The sequence below is a fragment of the Acomys russatus genome, chromosome 20, assembly GCF_903995435.1.
Source record: "Acomys russatus chromosome 20, mAcoRus1.1, whole genome shotgun sequence".
Classification (NCBI taxonomy): domain Eukaryota; kingdom Metazoa; phylum Chordata; class Mammalia; order Rodentia; family Muridae; genus Acomys; species Acomys russatus.
In genome coordinates, this window is record NC_067156.1 from 20,768,218 (window position 1) to 20,783,792 (window position 15,575).

At 48.6% G+C, this 15,575-nt stretch overlaps 1 protein-coding gene across 1 annotated transcript in view; it reads right to left on the reverse strand.

Moving 5' to 3' along the window:
- The window catches only part of Myo7b (myosin VIIB), a 60,030-nt gene that overhangs the window by 12,175 nt on the left and 32,280 nt on the right, over positions 1–15,575 (reverse strand). The window contains exons 19-28 of the mRNA XM_051163979.1: positions 13,746–13,830; positions 11,937–12,155; positions 10,741–10,911; positions 10,425–10,634; positions 10,144–10,311; positions 6,433–6,560; positions 3,388–3,514; positions 2,713–2,832; positions 1,504–1,677; positions 956–1,183 (exon numbers count right to left, since the gene is read on the reverse strand). Of these exons, the coding sequence (XP_051019936.1) occupies positions 956–1,183; positions 1,504–1,677; positions 2,713–2,832; positions 3,388–3,514; positions 6,433–6,560; positions 10,144–10,311; positions 10,425–10,634; positions 10,741–10,911; positions 11,937–12,155; positions 13,746–13,830 (1,630 nt within the window). The remainder of the gene's footprint in view (positions 1–955; positions 1,184–1,503; positions 1,678–2,712; positions 2,833–3,387; positions 3,515–6,432; positions 6,561–10,143; positions 10,312–10,424; positions 10,635–10,740; positions 10,912–11,936; positions 12,156–13,745; positions 13,831–15,575) is intronic.

A 15,575-nucleotide genomic window follows, 5' to 3' on the forward strand; every position in this document is an offset into this window, starting at 1 on the left:
GGTGTGAGTAAGGGCACACAGGGTCTCCATTTGAGGCCGCTCCTGCCGCAGCACAATGGGGCCCACCAGCCTCTCACACAAGATAGGAGGCCAGAGCAGCCGTCTGTCCTAACCCCTCCCCTATACGGCTTCTCTAAGTGGGACTGAATCCTCCCACACTAAGAGAACATCGTGGCTGTCCCTTCCAGGCAGCTCGCTGAGATGGCTGTGGCTGCTGGGCCCCAAGAACAGCCTCCTGATGTGGCACAGGGTGTTTGCACCCCACTGTTAAAGCGCTTGGCATTTAATTCACCCCAGATGTGAATCCACATCTTTTCCCTTCCCCCTCTCACCCCCTCCCTTCTCTATATTTTGTTCCTCCTCTTCCTTCTAGTTTCCCCCCTTCTTTCTCTCCCCCAACCCTTAGAATAGCTCTCATGTATCTCAGACTGGCCTCAAACTCCCTATGTATCCGAGGATAACCTTGAACTTCTGCTCCTCTCGCCTCCACCTCCCAGCGGTGGGACTGATTACAGGTGGCCACTGTCATGCTCAGTTTATGCTGTGCCAGGATCAAGTCCAGGGCACCGTTAAATCTACCATCTGAGTCACAGCTCTAGCTCTGAGGCCGTATCCCTGATGCTCAGAACCTGCTGCCCCATGAGCAGCTGCTATGGGAGGCCAGACAGTCTGACCCAGGTAGGGAGGCCTTCCAATGCCTGATGCTGTGGATGCCAAGGATCCCAGAGGCCAAGCAAACCTGCAACCCACGGGAAGAAGAAACAGGCCAGGCCTGGAGGGAGATGGCTGTGTCTAGTACAGACCCCATATCTGCACCCTTGCCTTTCCATCTCTCATTTCTCTGCCTCCTGTCTGCCATATTCTTTAGTACGTACATTGCCACGGGGTCCCTGTACTGTGGGACATGCTGATGGCCAACAGGCTATGGATGGGGTCAATTCTCAGGGCTCCTCACCTTGTCAAAGATATACTCGCCAGACCATACTCCATGGAGGACTTGGTGGTAAATGAGCTCAGTGCTCACGGGGTCCTCCCGGGAGTCATGCCAAGGGGTGAAGAACTCCTTCCGGAAGTAGATGCGCCAGGGGGACTGGCCCTGGCTCTCTCCCCTCTCTTGGGCTAGTTGCTCACACTGGGCCACGGCATCCATCACATGGTCACAGCCGCTGCCCAAGGACCAAAACTGAAGCCAGAATTGGGGACAGGAGGGGTTAGGAGCTGTTACATGCCATGCCCCAACATAGACATCCACCCTTAACAGTATGTGTGGTAGACAGAGACGGGATGCCCTGTGGGGGCCAAGAAGCTATGCCTGAGTCCACTTGAACACCAAAATGCTTCTTTCTTTCTCTTTGTGTGCATAAGTGTGTGTGTGTGTGTGTGTGTGTGTGTGTGAGCATGCATGCGCGGTAGCTGAGGATGCAGGCAGGGCAGGTCAATAGGTACATTCTAGTTTCAGGGTATGTATGGGAGGCATATGTAGGCTATGATCCTGCTTGATACCTTGTCATAGACAGCGACCTGGAGAGAGAAGCCCAGCTGGTCCTTGAGGCCCTGTTTCTGGCCAATGTGCTGGCAGATTTCTCGCGAGGTGGAGGCGGAGTCCACAGAGACGGTCAGGCTCCCTCCAGTTGCCAAGATGACCTGGATCGGGATGTGCTTCTTGGACTTGACAGCCTGGGGACAGACAGGTGGTGCACCTCAGTCCTGGGTCCCAGCACTTTGCTCTAGAGCCTTCCCATCCGTAAGTTTGCGGGTCCCTGTGGAGGTCTAAGGGTGACTCCCTCAGAAGACCCAGGGTCTCGCTGTGCCTTGGCGGGGGTCCCATGGTCTGTGTTGCCCACACCCAGCAGATGAGTCATGGACTTTTCAGAAGTAGTCTCTGCAGCCATGGGGTGCAGCTTGCACCCCATAATGGGCCACGCTCAGAGGCAAGGCCAAGGCGCTGAGGTTGACTCAGACAACAGAGCCATTGGGTCTTAAGCACGACACGGCATGGATGTGAGGTGGCTTTATATCCACCTACAGTTCAGGACTTATGGGAAGGAAGCTCCGCGGACTTAGGAACTGAAGAGAGAGCATGAAGGGAATGCGGCCAGAGGAGGTCTGCTGTCCCTCCACGGGGCAGTACCGGGCATTGGCATGAGCCAGCTTACTCCCTCTATCCTGGTGGTCTGGAGTGACCCTTTCCAAGGTCTTGAGAACCCCTGGGGGTCATGAGACAAAGCAGGTAGAGGTGGTGCCAGCCCCCAACAAATAGCAGAGCTACAAAAGGCGACAGGCGAGGGTTAGAAGCTAGAGGCGGTCAGTTTGTGCTCTCCGTGCAGAGCGGAGCGTGGTCGCTTTATCTTCCTATGCAGGCAGGCAGGAGACAGGAACAGCACAGGAACATGGATTGGGTGGTGGGGAGGGTGGCTTCGAAGCCTGTGCTGTGCTGAGAAGCAGGGCTGGCCCGGAAGGTGCAGCAGAGGGGCCAATGAGCTCGCTCAGCTAGAAAAGGTAATTTTTGCCAAGACTGACGCTTGCCCTGAGTTTAACTCCTGGTACCCGTATGGTAGAAGGAGAGAGCTTACAGCAGTAAAGTATTGTCTGACCTCTGCATGCATACTGTGGCACGAACATGCACACGCATACGTGCTCTCACACAGAGAAGGTGGGAGGAGCCAAGGACAAAGGCCTAGACAGGCTGTCCTAGTCTATGCCAGCACTTACCTGTAGCTCCAGCCAGGTAGGGGGTTCCGCACGCACCCCATTGGCGAAGGTGCGTTGCAGGCGTTCGGCACAGAAGGGCCCATAGCTGGCTGGCCCTTGACTAATGAAATTCAGCAGATACTGGTGATGGGAAAAGGGTAGGAAGAGAAAGACACTCAGAATGGAGGCCTCTTCTATTTCCTGTGCACGTCAATGTCAAACTTGCCATTGCTGGAGGTGTGACTCATCTGACAGTGCCTGCCTATCCTAACTGTCCATCGATGGGTTCAACACCTTGTGAGGCAGTTGGGTCTGATGCCCCTGCTTCTACATCCTGAGGGCTGGTACAGGTATGCATCGCCATTTCCTTTTTTTTTTTTTTTTTTTTTTTTTCAGTGCTGGGGATCGGATCCAGGGCTTCGTGCATGCTCAGAAAGCACACTACCAACTGAGCTACATCCCCAGTCTATCTCCAATTTAGTCTTAAAGGGTATGTGCCTGGGACCAGAGACAGTGTCCTTGCACTCCTGGGTAGGAGTGGGAAGGAGCTGAGTAAAACATCCTCTCAGTTGGGAAAACTGAAGGCTAGAGTGTGTAGGTACTGCTGCTCAATAGCTGTGACTTCTAGACATGGCTCAGGGTCCAAGACTCGGGGCCCTCCCTAGTCCAGTCCCACCCCAGCCCAGCCCTCATCACCTTCATGAACCTCTCCGAAGGTGCGAAGCAGCCCAGACAGAGGCTAAGCAGAATCCAGCCCCGGGCCCAGCTGCTTGTTTTGTAGTTCTCGGAGAGTTGCTTGCAGATCTGGCAGTAGACTTCGTCTCTGAAAGACATAGAGCATAGCCTCTGAGGGAGGAGCAAGAGGAACACTGAGGCGAACTCAGGCACATGGTAGTGGAGGACCTCGTCCTACCCAGTCTCATCATAGCCTAGGACTGGTCCCATCATGGCTTCCCAGGGTGCCTCTCTTTCCGCCTCGCGGCCATAGTTTATCAAAGCCTTGCCTTTAGCCCTCCTTCCAGGGTATCCCCTCCCTTGAGTCTTTGCTCCTTGCACCACCTCTGCCCATGGCCTTCTACCTCCTTGATGTTGCTGCTGTCTTTAATCCCCACTCCCTGGTTCAGTATAAACCAACCTTCTCCCCGCCCCGCCAGCCTCACAGTTACTTCATCCTAGTCTCTTCTCCCCTACCTTAAGGCACTGTCACAGACCCTGGGGATGGGCACCTCTTCCAGTGCGGTCAGAAAAGAGCGAATATGGTGTCTACTTTTGCTTGTCCGCTTACTAGATTAAGAAATGCCTAGGATGAAATCTCTCCAGTTTTGTTTTGTTTTTGTTTTTGATTTTTTAAGGTAGGCACTTAGAGTTATGAATTTGACTCTTAGAGCAGCCTTCATTATGGGCCATAAGTTTGGGTAGATTGTGTTTTCATTTTCATTTAATTCTAGAAAAGTTTTCATTTCCTTCTTGATTTTTGTCATTCAGTAGTGAAATGCCTGACTTTTGTGAGTTTGTGTACTTTCTGCCATTTCTTTTGTTGATTTTTATCAATTACACATATGATATAGGGCTAATATCTAAATATATACTGAACTAAAAAAATGGACATCAAGAAAACAAACACCACAATTAAAATTGGGGCACAGAGCCGGGCGGTGGTGGTGCACGCCTTTAATCCCAGCACTCGGGATTAAGGTCTACAAAGTTAGTCCAGGACAGCCAAGGTTACAGAGAGAAACCCTGTCTCGAAAAACCCAAAATAAATAAATCAATAAAATAAAATAAAATTGGGGCACAGATCTAAACAGCATTCTCAAAAGAGGAAATACAAATGGTCTAGGAGAACTTAAGGAAATGTTCAACATTCTTAGTTATCAGGGAAATGTAAATAAAAAACTGCTTTGAAATTTCTTCTTACACCTGTCAAAACGGCCTAGGTAAATAAAGCAAATGACAGCCCATGCTGTTGGAAATGTGGAGTAAAAGGAACTGATGGGAGTGCAAACTTGTACAGCCACTGTAGAACCAACATGGCAGCTCAGGAAACTGGGAATAGCTCTAATTCCAGGCCGAGCTGTATCACCCTTGGGTACATACCCAAAGGATGCTTTATCTACCACGTAGATCCTTGCTTAGCTACACTCATTGCTGCTCTTTTCACTAAATCTAGGAATTGGAAACAAACTATATATACACATTAACAGAAGAATGGATTGAAAAGTGGTACATTTATATAATTGATTGTCACTCAGCCATTAAAGAGTTAAATCGCTGGGAGTGGTGGCACATGCCTTTAACCCCAGCACTCAGGAGGCAGAGGCATACAGATGAGTTCAAGCTCAGCCTGGTCTACAGAGTGAGTCCAGGACAGCCAAGGCTACACAGAAAAACCTTGTCTTGAAAAGCCGGGCGTGGTGGCGCACGCCTGTAATCCCAGCACTCGGGAGGCAGAGGCAGGTGGATCGCTGTGAGTTCGAGGCCAGCCTGGTCTACAAAGTGAGTCCAGGACAGCCAAGGCTAACACAGAGAGACCTTGTCTCGAAAAACCAAAAAGAAAAAAAGAAAAAGCAAACAAGCAAAAAAAAAAAAAAAAAAAAAAAAAAAAAAAAAAAAAAAAAAAAAAAAAAAAAAAAAAAAACCTAAATCATGAAAAATTCAGGTAAATGAATGGAACTAAAACAAAAAAAAAATCATTCTGAATAAGGTAACCCAGACTCTGTGCCCTAATTCTTTCTTTTTTAAGGATTTATTTATTTATTTATTTATTTATTATGTATATAGTGCTCTGCCTGCATGTACACCTGCAGGCCAGAAGAGGGCATCAGATTACATCATAGATGGTTGTGAGCCACCATGTGGTTGCTGGGAATTGAACTCAGGACCTTTGGAGGAGTAGTTGGTGCTCTTAACCACTGAGCCATCTCTCCAGTCTTGCCCTAATTCTTATAAAGCAAACTGCATATGAAGTATGTGTAATATGAGCCTCTATTATTTTAACATATTTAATATAACAAAGAACTTTCTCATTTACAGGGTCTTGTACGAGAAAGCCTGTTCTAGAATGGGTGCCCAGAGCATTGAGGCAGGAAAATCACAAGTTCTGGGCTAGCCTATGCTACGTAGTGAGACACCACCTCAAAAATAAAATGAGACAGCAAATTAAAGTGAGTACCTCTCTAGGCCATGGTGAGCCTGCCTTAAAACTGTGTTGATCAGCAGAGTTCTCCCCCGTTTTCCCTCTCACACACAGGTTTGTGTGCATCTATGTGTGGGGGCTTGTAGAAGCTTTTCTTGGTTGAGCTCCACCTTATCTGTTTTTTTGAGACAGGGTCTCTCAGCCTGGGACTCACTCATTGATGTGGACTATTTGGCAGGCAAGTCCTAATGATCCTCTTTAGCACAAGGATTGCTGCTGCTTTCCCTGGCTTGCTTACGTGTGTGTGTGTGTGTGTGTGTGTGTGTGTGTGTGCATGTATGTGTATATTTAGACATGGGCTCTGAAGGATCAAATTCAGGTTGTAATGCAGGTGTGGAACCAACAGAACCATCTCTTCAGCCCCTCGTGTCTTTTCTTAACAGGGCAATCAGAGTGCCCTGGGTGGCTGTGACATGTGCTGTGCTCACACCTGGCCTACAGGACCAGCTGAGTGAGTTCTTGACTATCCAGTAGCTCGAGGCAGATGGGCTAGGAGCTAGTAGAGAGGCCTGATAGTCTGAACAGAAGCTGGGACGGACACTGACCTGAGTCCTGGGCGCATGATGGCGTAGCCCACGATGAAGTGCACCTTCTCCAGGTTTGTCATGGGCCTGTCGGAGACGGGGCCATCAGCCTTGAATGCCTCATCACCGATCTTCAGCCGGCTGGCCACCTGGAAGCCCACAGACAGCTGTTAGCGCAGCCGTGACCATCCCTATCTGCCAAGGAGGAAACAGACGCATGGGATGGAAGCAACGGCCTAGAACCCTGTACCACTCCGACACTGACAAATCTCCTAGCTGTGCTCAGCTGGCCAGTGACTTGTGAGGACCATTTCAGGCTTATGGAGGAGATATCACTGGACCCTCGGTCCTAGCTGGTTATTCTCCGTGGAGGCAGACAAGGGACCAAGGGGATGGGATGCTCATGAGGTTGACCCGGTAGCCACCAGAACTAGAGAATTTGCCTTTGACACTCAGCCACTTTCTGGCTCAATTTCCAAAGCCAGTGGCACAGGTCGGGGCAGAGGATGCACCCTGCCCACCTGCATCATTATGAGAATTTGCTGCCCACATTAGTGCTTGCTATGAGGCTGAGCTTGGGTTGAGGTCCACATGGGGCTAGATACCGTCTCTGGCTGGGGAAAGCTGGTTTGGGGCAGGGGAACTGAATGTGAAACATTGTCTGAGAGTACGGGCACGGCTTGCTTGGCCTAGCTAACAAAAATGTGCAAGAAATAAATCTGAGATGTGACCTTGGGAAGGTAGTCTGGCGTCCCTCTGTCCACCCTTTAGAGGACAGAGCTGCCAGCTAGACTGCATCTCAGAGTCTGCCTGGGAAGGTCATCAGTCTCCAGTGTGATCTCCACCTTCTGACATTTATGTCTGGCTATGCCCCCTGCCTCACTTCTAAGGCTACATATTGCATTTTCCCCCCATCTCACTCAATGTGAAGGAAAACCATGTTGTGAGGATACCCAGAGAGCTCAAGATAGGGACCACCTAGCCAGGACAGACGTACCATTCCAGGATCTCAGGAGTGCAATCAAGTCAAGCCTACAAATTATATCAGCCAACGCTGACCCTTTGGCAGCAACTTCAGGAGAGACCTTGAACCGGAACCAACTGTCCATGCCACTCCCAGCTCTCAGAAAGAGCCGGTCAGCCCCCTCGTAAGCTGCCATGCTTTGAGGTAACCTGTTAAGCAGCAGTTGCTACCTGACACACTCATAGCTGATGGAGCTGATGTCTTCAGAGGTCAGGAAGCCCCAGTGATGTTGAGTTGTCCATGCAACCAGGCCTGCAAAGACCTTTAGGCTCCTCTGTGATTCCTCAGCAAATGGGACCTCAGAGGTCTCCATGCGGGGGGTCTCAGTGGCCTGGTGTGTGGAGCCTTCCTGGGCTTCTACAGTGGAGCCCTTGGCGGCTGTCACTGTTGCTTGACTAATTCCTTTACATTTTGGTTAGTCCTTAATGAGGCCTTGACCCAAAAGGTGCTATAAGTTGTTTTTAAACTGTGTATATGTAGGAGGTGTTCTTGTGTGTGCGGGGGGTGGGGGGTGGGGGGTGGGGGGGTGGGGGGGGGGGGGTGGGGGGCGAGGCCACAAGTATACATACACATGTATGTGGGTGTATATGAAGGCGTCTTTTTCAATTATTGTCCGTATTATTATTCTTTTTAGCTTTATGTGTATGTGTCCAAAGAGACCAGAAGAGGGCACTGGAATTAGAAGTGGTTACAAATAGCCTACTGTGGGTACCAGGAATAAAACTCAGGTCCTCTGGAAGAGCAGCAACAAGTGCTCTTAACTGCCGAGCCATCCTCTCCAGCCCCCTCCACTTTCCTTTTTGAGTCAGAGTCCTTCACCTAACCCAGAGCTCACTGCCTTGGCTAGGCTGGCTGGCCAGGAAGGTCTTGTCTTCAGCTCTTTACCTTGCCAATTCTGCGGCTACAGGTATATGTTGCCGTACTCAGCTTAAAAAATAGCGTTTTTAAATGATTTTTTTGTTTGTTTTTTGGTTTTTTGATTTTTTGTTTTTTGAGACAGGGTTTCTCTGTATAACAGCTCTGGCTGTCCTGGAACTCCCTCTATAGTCCAGGCTGGCCTCGAACTCACAGAAATCCACCTGCCTCTGGCTTCCAAGTGCTGGGATTAAAGGCGTGCGCCACCACCGCCCAGCTTAAAATGATTTTTAGTTATGTGTATCTGTGGGTGGGTATGTGCACATGGATGAAGATGCCCACTGAGGACAGAGGCACTGGATTCCCCTGGACCTGAGTTACAGGCGTTTGATATAGAGCTGCCTGATATGGGTGCTGGGACTTGAACTCTTCACTACTCAGCTCTCTCGCTAGTGCCTGCTCCAACCAGCTCAGGAGAGCACTAGCGGTCTCAAACTCAGATCGTTGTGCTCCTGGGACAGTGTGCTAGCTGACTAGCCATCTCTCCACCCGCCCCTCCCCCCCAAGTTCCATCAGAGGGCATGGTAGAACATGGATCAAGAACGTGTTCTTTGGGCTGGGGGTGGGTTTAGCATGCCTAGCATGCACCAGGGTTGGAGTTCAATCCTAGGCACAGAAAAGAATAAGAGAAAAAAAGAAGGCCTCTGAATTCAACAGAGTGGGCTTAAAGCCAGCTCCCACATAGTGTTCTCTGTGGTTTGGGGACAAAGTCATTTTACTCTGCCGCTTCATCAGCTTTAGATAAACATAAGAATCAATACTTTATAGGACTGGCATCCTGGAGATTAAATGAAGAAAAGTAAAGTGGGCCATCTATCATTCAATAGTGGTGTCTGGTGTGTGTTTGTGTGTGTGTGTGTGTGTGTGTGTGTGGCAGGTGTGTGCGCAGGTGTGTGTGCAGGTGTGTGGCAGGTGTGTGTGCAGGTGTGTGGCAGGTATGTGTGCAGGTGTGTGGCAGGTGTGTGTGCAGGTGTGTGTGCAGGTATGTGTGCAGGTGTGTGGCAGGTGTGTGGCAGGTGTGTGTGCAGGTGTGTGGCAGGTGTGTGTGCAGGTGTGTAGCAGGTGTGTGCATGGCACAGTGCACATGTGGAAGTCAGAGGACAGCCTCAGGAACTAGCTCTCACCTTTGACCTTCTTTGAGCTGGGGCCTCATCACCCCTGCACACACCAGGCAAGCTGCTTCAGAGGATTCTTCTGGCTCCTCCCATTTCCTCAGTGGGATGCTAGGCTAAGCTGCACATGCTACTGCCTGGCTTGGTTTGAGGGGATTTTATGTCGGTTTTCAAGCTTGCATGGCAAATGGTCCTGTCCACTGAGTCGTCTCCCTAGCCCTACTTCTTTATTTTCTCCTCAGCTCTTTCTCTGGCTTCCAACTTGCTATGTAGCCAAGAATGACCTTGAAATCCTCATCCTCCTGCCTCCAGAACTTGAGTTATGGATGAGCAAGTATGCACCCCACCCCTACCTTGTCTGAGTGTAATGCTCGGGACCAGGCTCAAGGCTTTTGATCATTCTAAACAAACACTCTGCCAGCTGAACTACAGGCCCAGCCTTAAAAAAAAAAAATCGGTTTTGTTCTGTTCTTTAATGTTAATTTGAGTTTGGTTTGAATCGAAGCCAATATTCAGAGTCCAGGAGACCCTCTCCATCATGATTTCAAAATCCCAACAATCCTGGTACTGTTCTCAATGCGTGACTTTAAGTCTCAGGAACTGGATTCAGCAGATGATGCTTCCACCCAGCTTCCTAGGTCCTTCTCTGGGGGACACCTGTCTGCTGCCCTTACCACGTACCTGTGGCAATCTGTTGTGCTGTGGACTCTGAGTGCCAGGGTCCTTGCCCAGCTTGTCATGGATCTGCCACTCCACTCCGCTGCCACTCGGGTTGTTCCTGGCATAGACCACTGGCTCCGGAAGGTCACCCATGAACCTCAGGATGATGGTCCAAACAGCCAGAGCCGCCTGGAGAGTGAGACAACAGGCCTGGTTAACTTTCTCTAAACAGTAGTTCAGGCTTTGGGCTCTGGGGTTGGGGAGAGGGTTGGGCCACATAGGAGCCAGAGAACAGCCGGTACCGAGTGGTCAGTGTCATTTTCGTGGTAGAGGAGTGGGTATCGAAGAGGCTTGTGGATGTGGGTGTGGCTGGCTGATTTCTGAAAGTAAGTTGCGGCGAACTTGGGGAAGGTATACTCAGCCAGGCCGTCCACATCCTCTTCTGGCATATCCATCATGGGCACTGTATCCAAATCAATCTCAGGCAGTTTTTGGGTCTTTACTTCCAGGTCCTGGGAAGGCCAAATGAGGAGGACATAGAGTCAGTCAGTGGAGTGCACACCACCAGCTCCAGTTAGCCCAAGAAGGGTCCTCCCGTGCCTGCTTTTACTATCTTACCTCAAAGCGTGTTGGGGCTGGGCCCTCCTGACCTCCAATCATGGCTGGGAGGAATCCGAACACTTTCTCCACCATCGCCGTGTCAGTGACAGTGTCATAGATGGACTTCCGCTTTCTGTCAGGGACAGCACCGTGACCCTTTGTCGGCTTAGCCAGAATGACCTGAGGTCCCTGTACACAGAGAGAAGGTCACTTAAAGGAACTGTCTAGATCGGGTTGGTCTGTGGGGATGTCTATGGGGGATTATCTTGGTTACATTAATTGAGGTGGGACGACCACCCACCATGGGTGGCACCATTCCGTGGGCACCAATCTGATCCTGGATTATACGAGTGGAGGAAGGATCTGAGCATTAGTACACTCACATTAACTTTTACTGGACTCAACTGGTCAGATGCTCTTGACTGGTCTTAAGAAGGCTTAGCTGCTTCAACTTCCTGCAACCTTCACTTTCCTAAATAAACCCTTTCTCCTTTAAATAGCTTTTGTCATTTTTTTTTTGTTGTTGTTGTTGTTTTGTTTTTTGCTTGTTTGTTTTGTTGTTGTTGTTTTGTTTTTGATCATAGCAAAAGGAAACATGTCAAGTACTTGACTGAGGTGGTTTGAACGAAGGTAGCCCCCATAGGACCATAGGGAGTAGCACTATTAATAAGTGTGGCCTTGGTGGACTAAGTGTGGCTTGTTGAAGGAAGTGTGTCACTGGGGGGATCTGGCTCTGAGGTTTCAGGTTTCAGATGCTCAAGCCAGGCCCAGTGTCACTATCTCTTCCTGTTGCCTGCCAATCCACATGTAAAACTCTCAGCTCCCTCTCCTCCGCCATGTCTGCCTCATGCCACCACACTTCCTGCCATGATGATAATGGACTAAATCTTTGAACCATAAGCCAGTCCCAATTAAATGCTTTCCTTTATAAGTGTTGCTGTGGCCTCTTCACAGCAATAGAATCCCTAAGGCACTTACCAACTGAGTTATTTCCCCAGCCCTTTTGTACTACTAAATTATAGCCTTAGACACATCCAGTTTGCTTCCCGGAGTCTTGCTGTGTTTCTAGTAACTTGGGTAGATATAGACGTCTTTGTTTGATAATGCTGGATGTTCTAAAGGGCCTTCTCATAACTACTCTCAATTGCTGCTTATCAGTTTCCCTCTCGGCCCCAGACAATCCTACTTCCCTTTCATACCAAGTGGTCACTTACAGTGGTTTTCTGTTGCCGCAAGTTCCTCCGGGCAGCCATGCCCCTGGCATGTGCCTGAATGACCACCACTGCCCTCCTCTTGGCCTGGACTTGCTGTCGCACCAGGTAGCCCCTGCAGCGGGCCTGCAGCTGCACCATTTTCTGGCGCAATATCTGGAACTGTCTCATCAGCAGATGGCTCCGGGCAATGGCCTGCAGGCGTTCAAAGCCCACTAAAATCTGTGGAAGAAAGAGGTATATAGCCTATGACCATATAGTGGGGGAGGAGGCCCCCCTCGGTCATAAACCTAGGGGAGGGGAATAGGGTGAAAGCAGGAGGGAGGGAGGGAGGAACGGGAGGATAAAAGTGATGAGATAACAATTGAGTTGTAATCTGAATAAATAAATTAAATTATTTTTAAAAGGATTTATTGACAGACTGCTTTCCTGAGAGAGCAGAGAGCGGCATGCCTTGGGAGACCCTCAGTATAATTTCCTTACCTGCTTTCTGATACAAATATACCACTGCTGGTGTTACAAATATACATGTGCGTCAATGTGCATGAGCCTATTAATTACTTTAACTTGCAGCAGAGCCTACCGTTCAAATAAGCACTAAATGAGTGCCTGGTAGAGACCATGTGTGATGTTTATATCGACCGTGGACTTGGACGATCTAGAAGCACTTTGGGAACAAATCTCTGGGCTTGTCTGTGAAGAGTTCTCAAGATACGGTTAACTGAACTAAGTAGATCTACCCTAGGTATGGACAGCACTGTATAAGAAGGAGAAGCTTGGATGAGCAGAGGAACTCACTGCTCTCTGCTGCCTGACAGTGGAGGCAATGCGACTGGCAGTCGGGCATTTATGTTGCCATGAGCCTCCTAACAAGATGCCAAAACAAGCCCTTCCTCCCTTAAGGTACTTCTGTCAGGCATTTTGTAGAAGCAAAAAGGAAAGTAACTAATGCCATGTAAATAGCCTGGCACAGGCTTCTCTGTGGCCAGCTGACTTGACCATCCATATTGCTGGGCAATGAGCTCCTGTGTGGAGCCCACACAGGTGGAGGGTGTCTTTAAAATGGCGGAGTAAGAAAGGGATGAACACCAATCTACACCAGGCGCCAGAAGTCCCTGGGTCTACAGCATGAGTCTGTTACTTGATCAAAGACCAACTCAGTGGGCCAGCCTAAGGAGCTTGAAAGTCACACAGGCCCACAGATGCCAGATGTACCACTACTGAGCAAATCTATTTAAGCCCTCTATGCTTCGGTTCCTTTACCTACAGAGCAATTACTATTGATTAAATCAGTGTACTCAGTACAATGCACTCAGGTGAGAGCTATCACCATGAACTTTGTGAGCATGGGGTGCTGAAAGTGGGGACCAGCTGCTGACGTGACCCTCTTATGCTGCAGTTACAGTCATAGTCAAGATAAGAACAAAGGGGTCAAGTGAGGGTCAAGAGGGTACAGAGATTCACAAAGAACAGCCATTATCTGGGGCCTGTGTTGGGGATAAAGAAGAGAAGTCTAGTGACTCCATGTTGGGGAAAGGGTGGTCATCATCGCAGCCCAGCTCTGGGGAATACCCAAGATTCTGGAGGGGAACACTTTGACATCCCCCAAACACAAGGCTGGAGGGGATGCTAAGGAAAGAGTAGGTGGAGGGCTGCCGTCTGGTCATTTTAAATCTGTATACTGCGTCAACCAGCAATGGAACTCTTCCTGCCCGGGAGCTCTAATTCAGAGAAAACAATCGTGAATGATGTCTTTCACGGGTCAGTTTTCGGCTGCCCTGAAAGGCCGTCTTCCCAAGCTCACTCTCTCACCAGCTTAAAATTCTTTCTTTGGCAATGGCCCCGCCACGCTGCCTGGAGGGTCACAGCTGCCCGTTTCTGCCTCAGGAACTCCTTCCTAGAGGAGAAATGCAAATGAGAGGCATTTGATAACTCTTCTCCTAGACGCTGCAAAGGGATTGATTTGGACGCAAAAGTAGGATTGATTTGGGCACATAATAAAATGTGGTGGAGGGAGGAATCTGGATGACAAATGCTTGGAAGCCTTTGCAGACCAAAAGATGTACATGCCGGGTAGCGCCAAGGGACTTGCTGTTAACACCCCAAATCTCTGGGCTGAGGATGTCGCTCTTGTAAATGCTGTCTAATATAAAGCTTACAGTTCAGCCCTCAGCAGCAGCACAACAAAACTCCCCAGACAATTAACAAAGTTAAGGCAAAGCAAAACCTCCCCCACATTTTTGAATGATAGTTTTTGTTTTGTTTTTAATAATCAACAAATCCTTCCTCGTCCCTTCATTTTCTACCAAGATCTATGATGGAACAGAACCAATTGCCACTTTCTCATTTCTTTTTTCTGTTTTCATGTGTATGTGTGTGTGTGTTATATATGTGCATGTGTGTAGGTACATATGTTTATGTGCTTGTTTGGACATATATGTGGAAGCCAGAGATATGTGTGTGTGTGTGTGTGTGTGTGTGTGTGTGTGTGTGTGTGTGTGTGTATGTATAAAATCCCCAGTCAACCTTCCACCTTTCTGTTCTTTGACTCTTTGACTCTTTCGGTCAAGCACAGAGCTTGCTGATATGACCAGTTTCACTACCAATCATCTCTGAAGATCCCATCTCCACATTCTAGAGCTGAAATTATAGGCAGCGTGGCACACACATCTGACATTCACATTGTCCTTGGTTAGCTTTAACTATCCATGTCACACATCCAAGGGTCTCAGGCTCTTACCAGCCCCTCAGCCCAGGCCTGCACACAGAATCTGTGAGTAGGGCCCTAGAGAGTCCACGACCTCTCAAGTGAGCTTGGCCCATGTAGGTCTTTTATTTTGTACTCAGTTGTGTTTTCTTGCCATGTTTAATACCTTCCTGAATAAATTTCTCAGGTTTATAATAGTATGCCTTAGTCATACTAAAATCACACAGAGAACTTCAATATTGATTATTTCTGGGTCCCATATAGGACAATTATATCAGAACATTTGCTCTTTGTGTGATACACACACACACACACACACACACACACACACACACACACATACACAGAAAGAGAAAGAGAGAGAGAGAATGGGGGGAGACACAAACAAATACAGAGAGTAAGTCAATTGTTAAGAACAAAAGCTAAAGCAAGTTGTATATATGTGTGTGTGCACAGGTTCTATATCAGTGATCCCCAACCTTCCTAATGCTATGACCTTTTTAAACAATTCCTCATGTTGAAGTGACACCCAACCATAAAATTATTTTTGTTGCTACTCTATAACTGTAATTTTGCTACTGTTATGAATTGTAATGAAAATGCCCCTGTTTTATGATGGTCTAAGGCAACCTCTGTAAAAGGGTCGGTGCAGCCTGAAGGGGTTGGAGCCCACAAGTTGAGAACCATGGTTTGTATCTATTGATTCAGCTACCACAAACTGAAAATATTTGGAAAGCCTGCATCTGCACTGAACCTGCACAGATTTGCTGTTGTCATTATTCCTCAAATAATACAGCTTAACAGCTAGTTGCATGACATTGGCATTGCATTAGATTATCAGAGATGGGTTAATTTATACAGGAGGCTACGTTTAGGTTATATGTACCAATATTGTGTCATTTAAATTTTCAAAAGGTGCTAGCGAGATGGCTCAG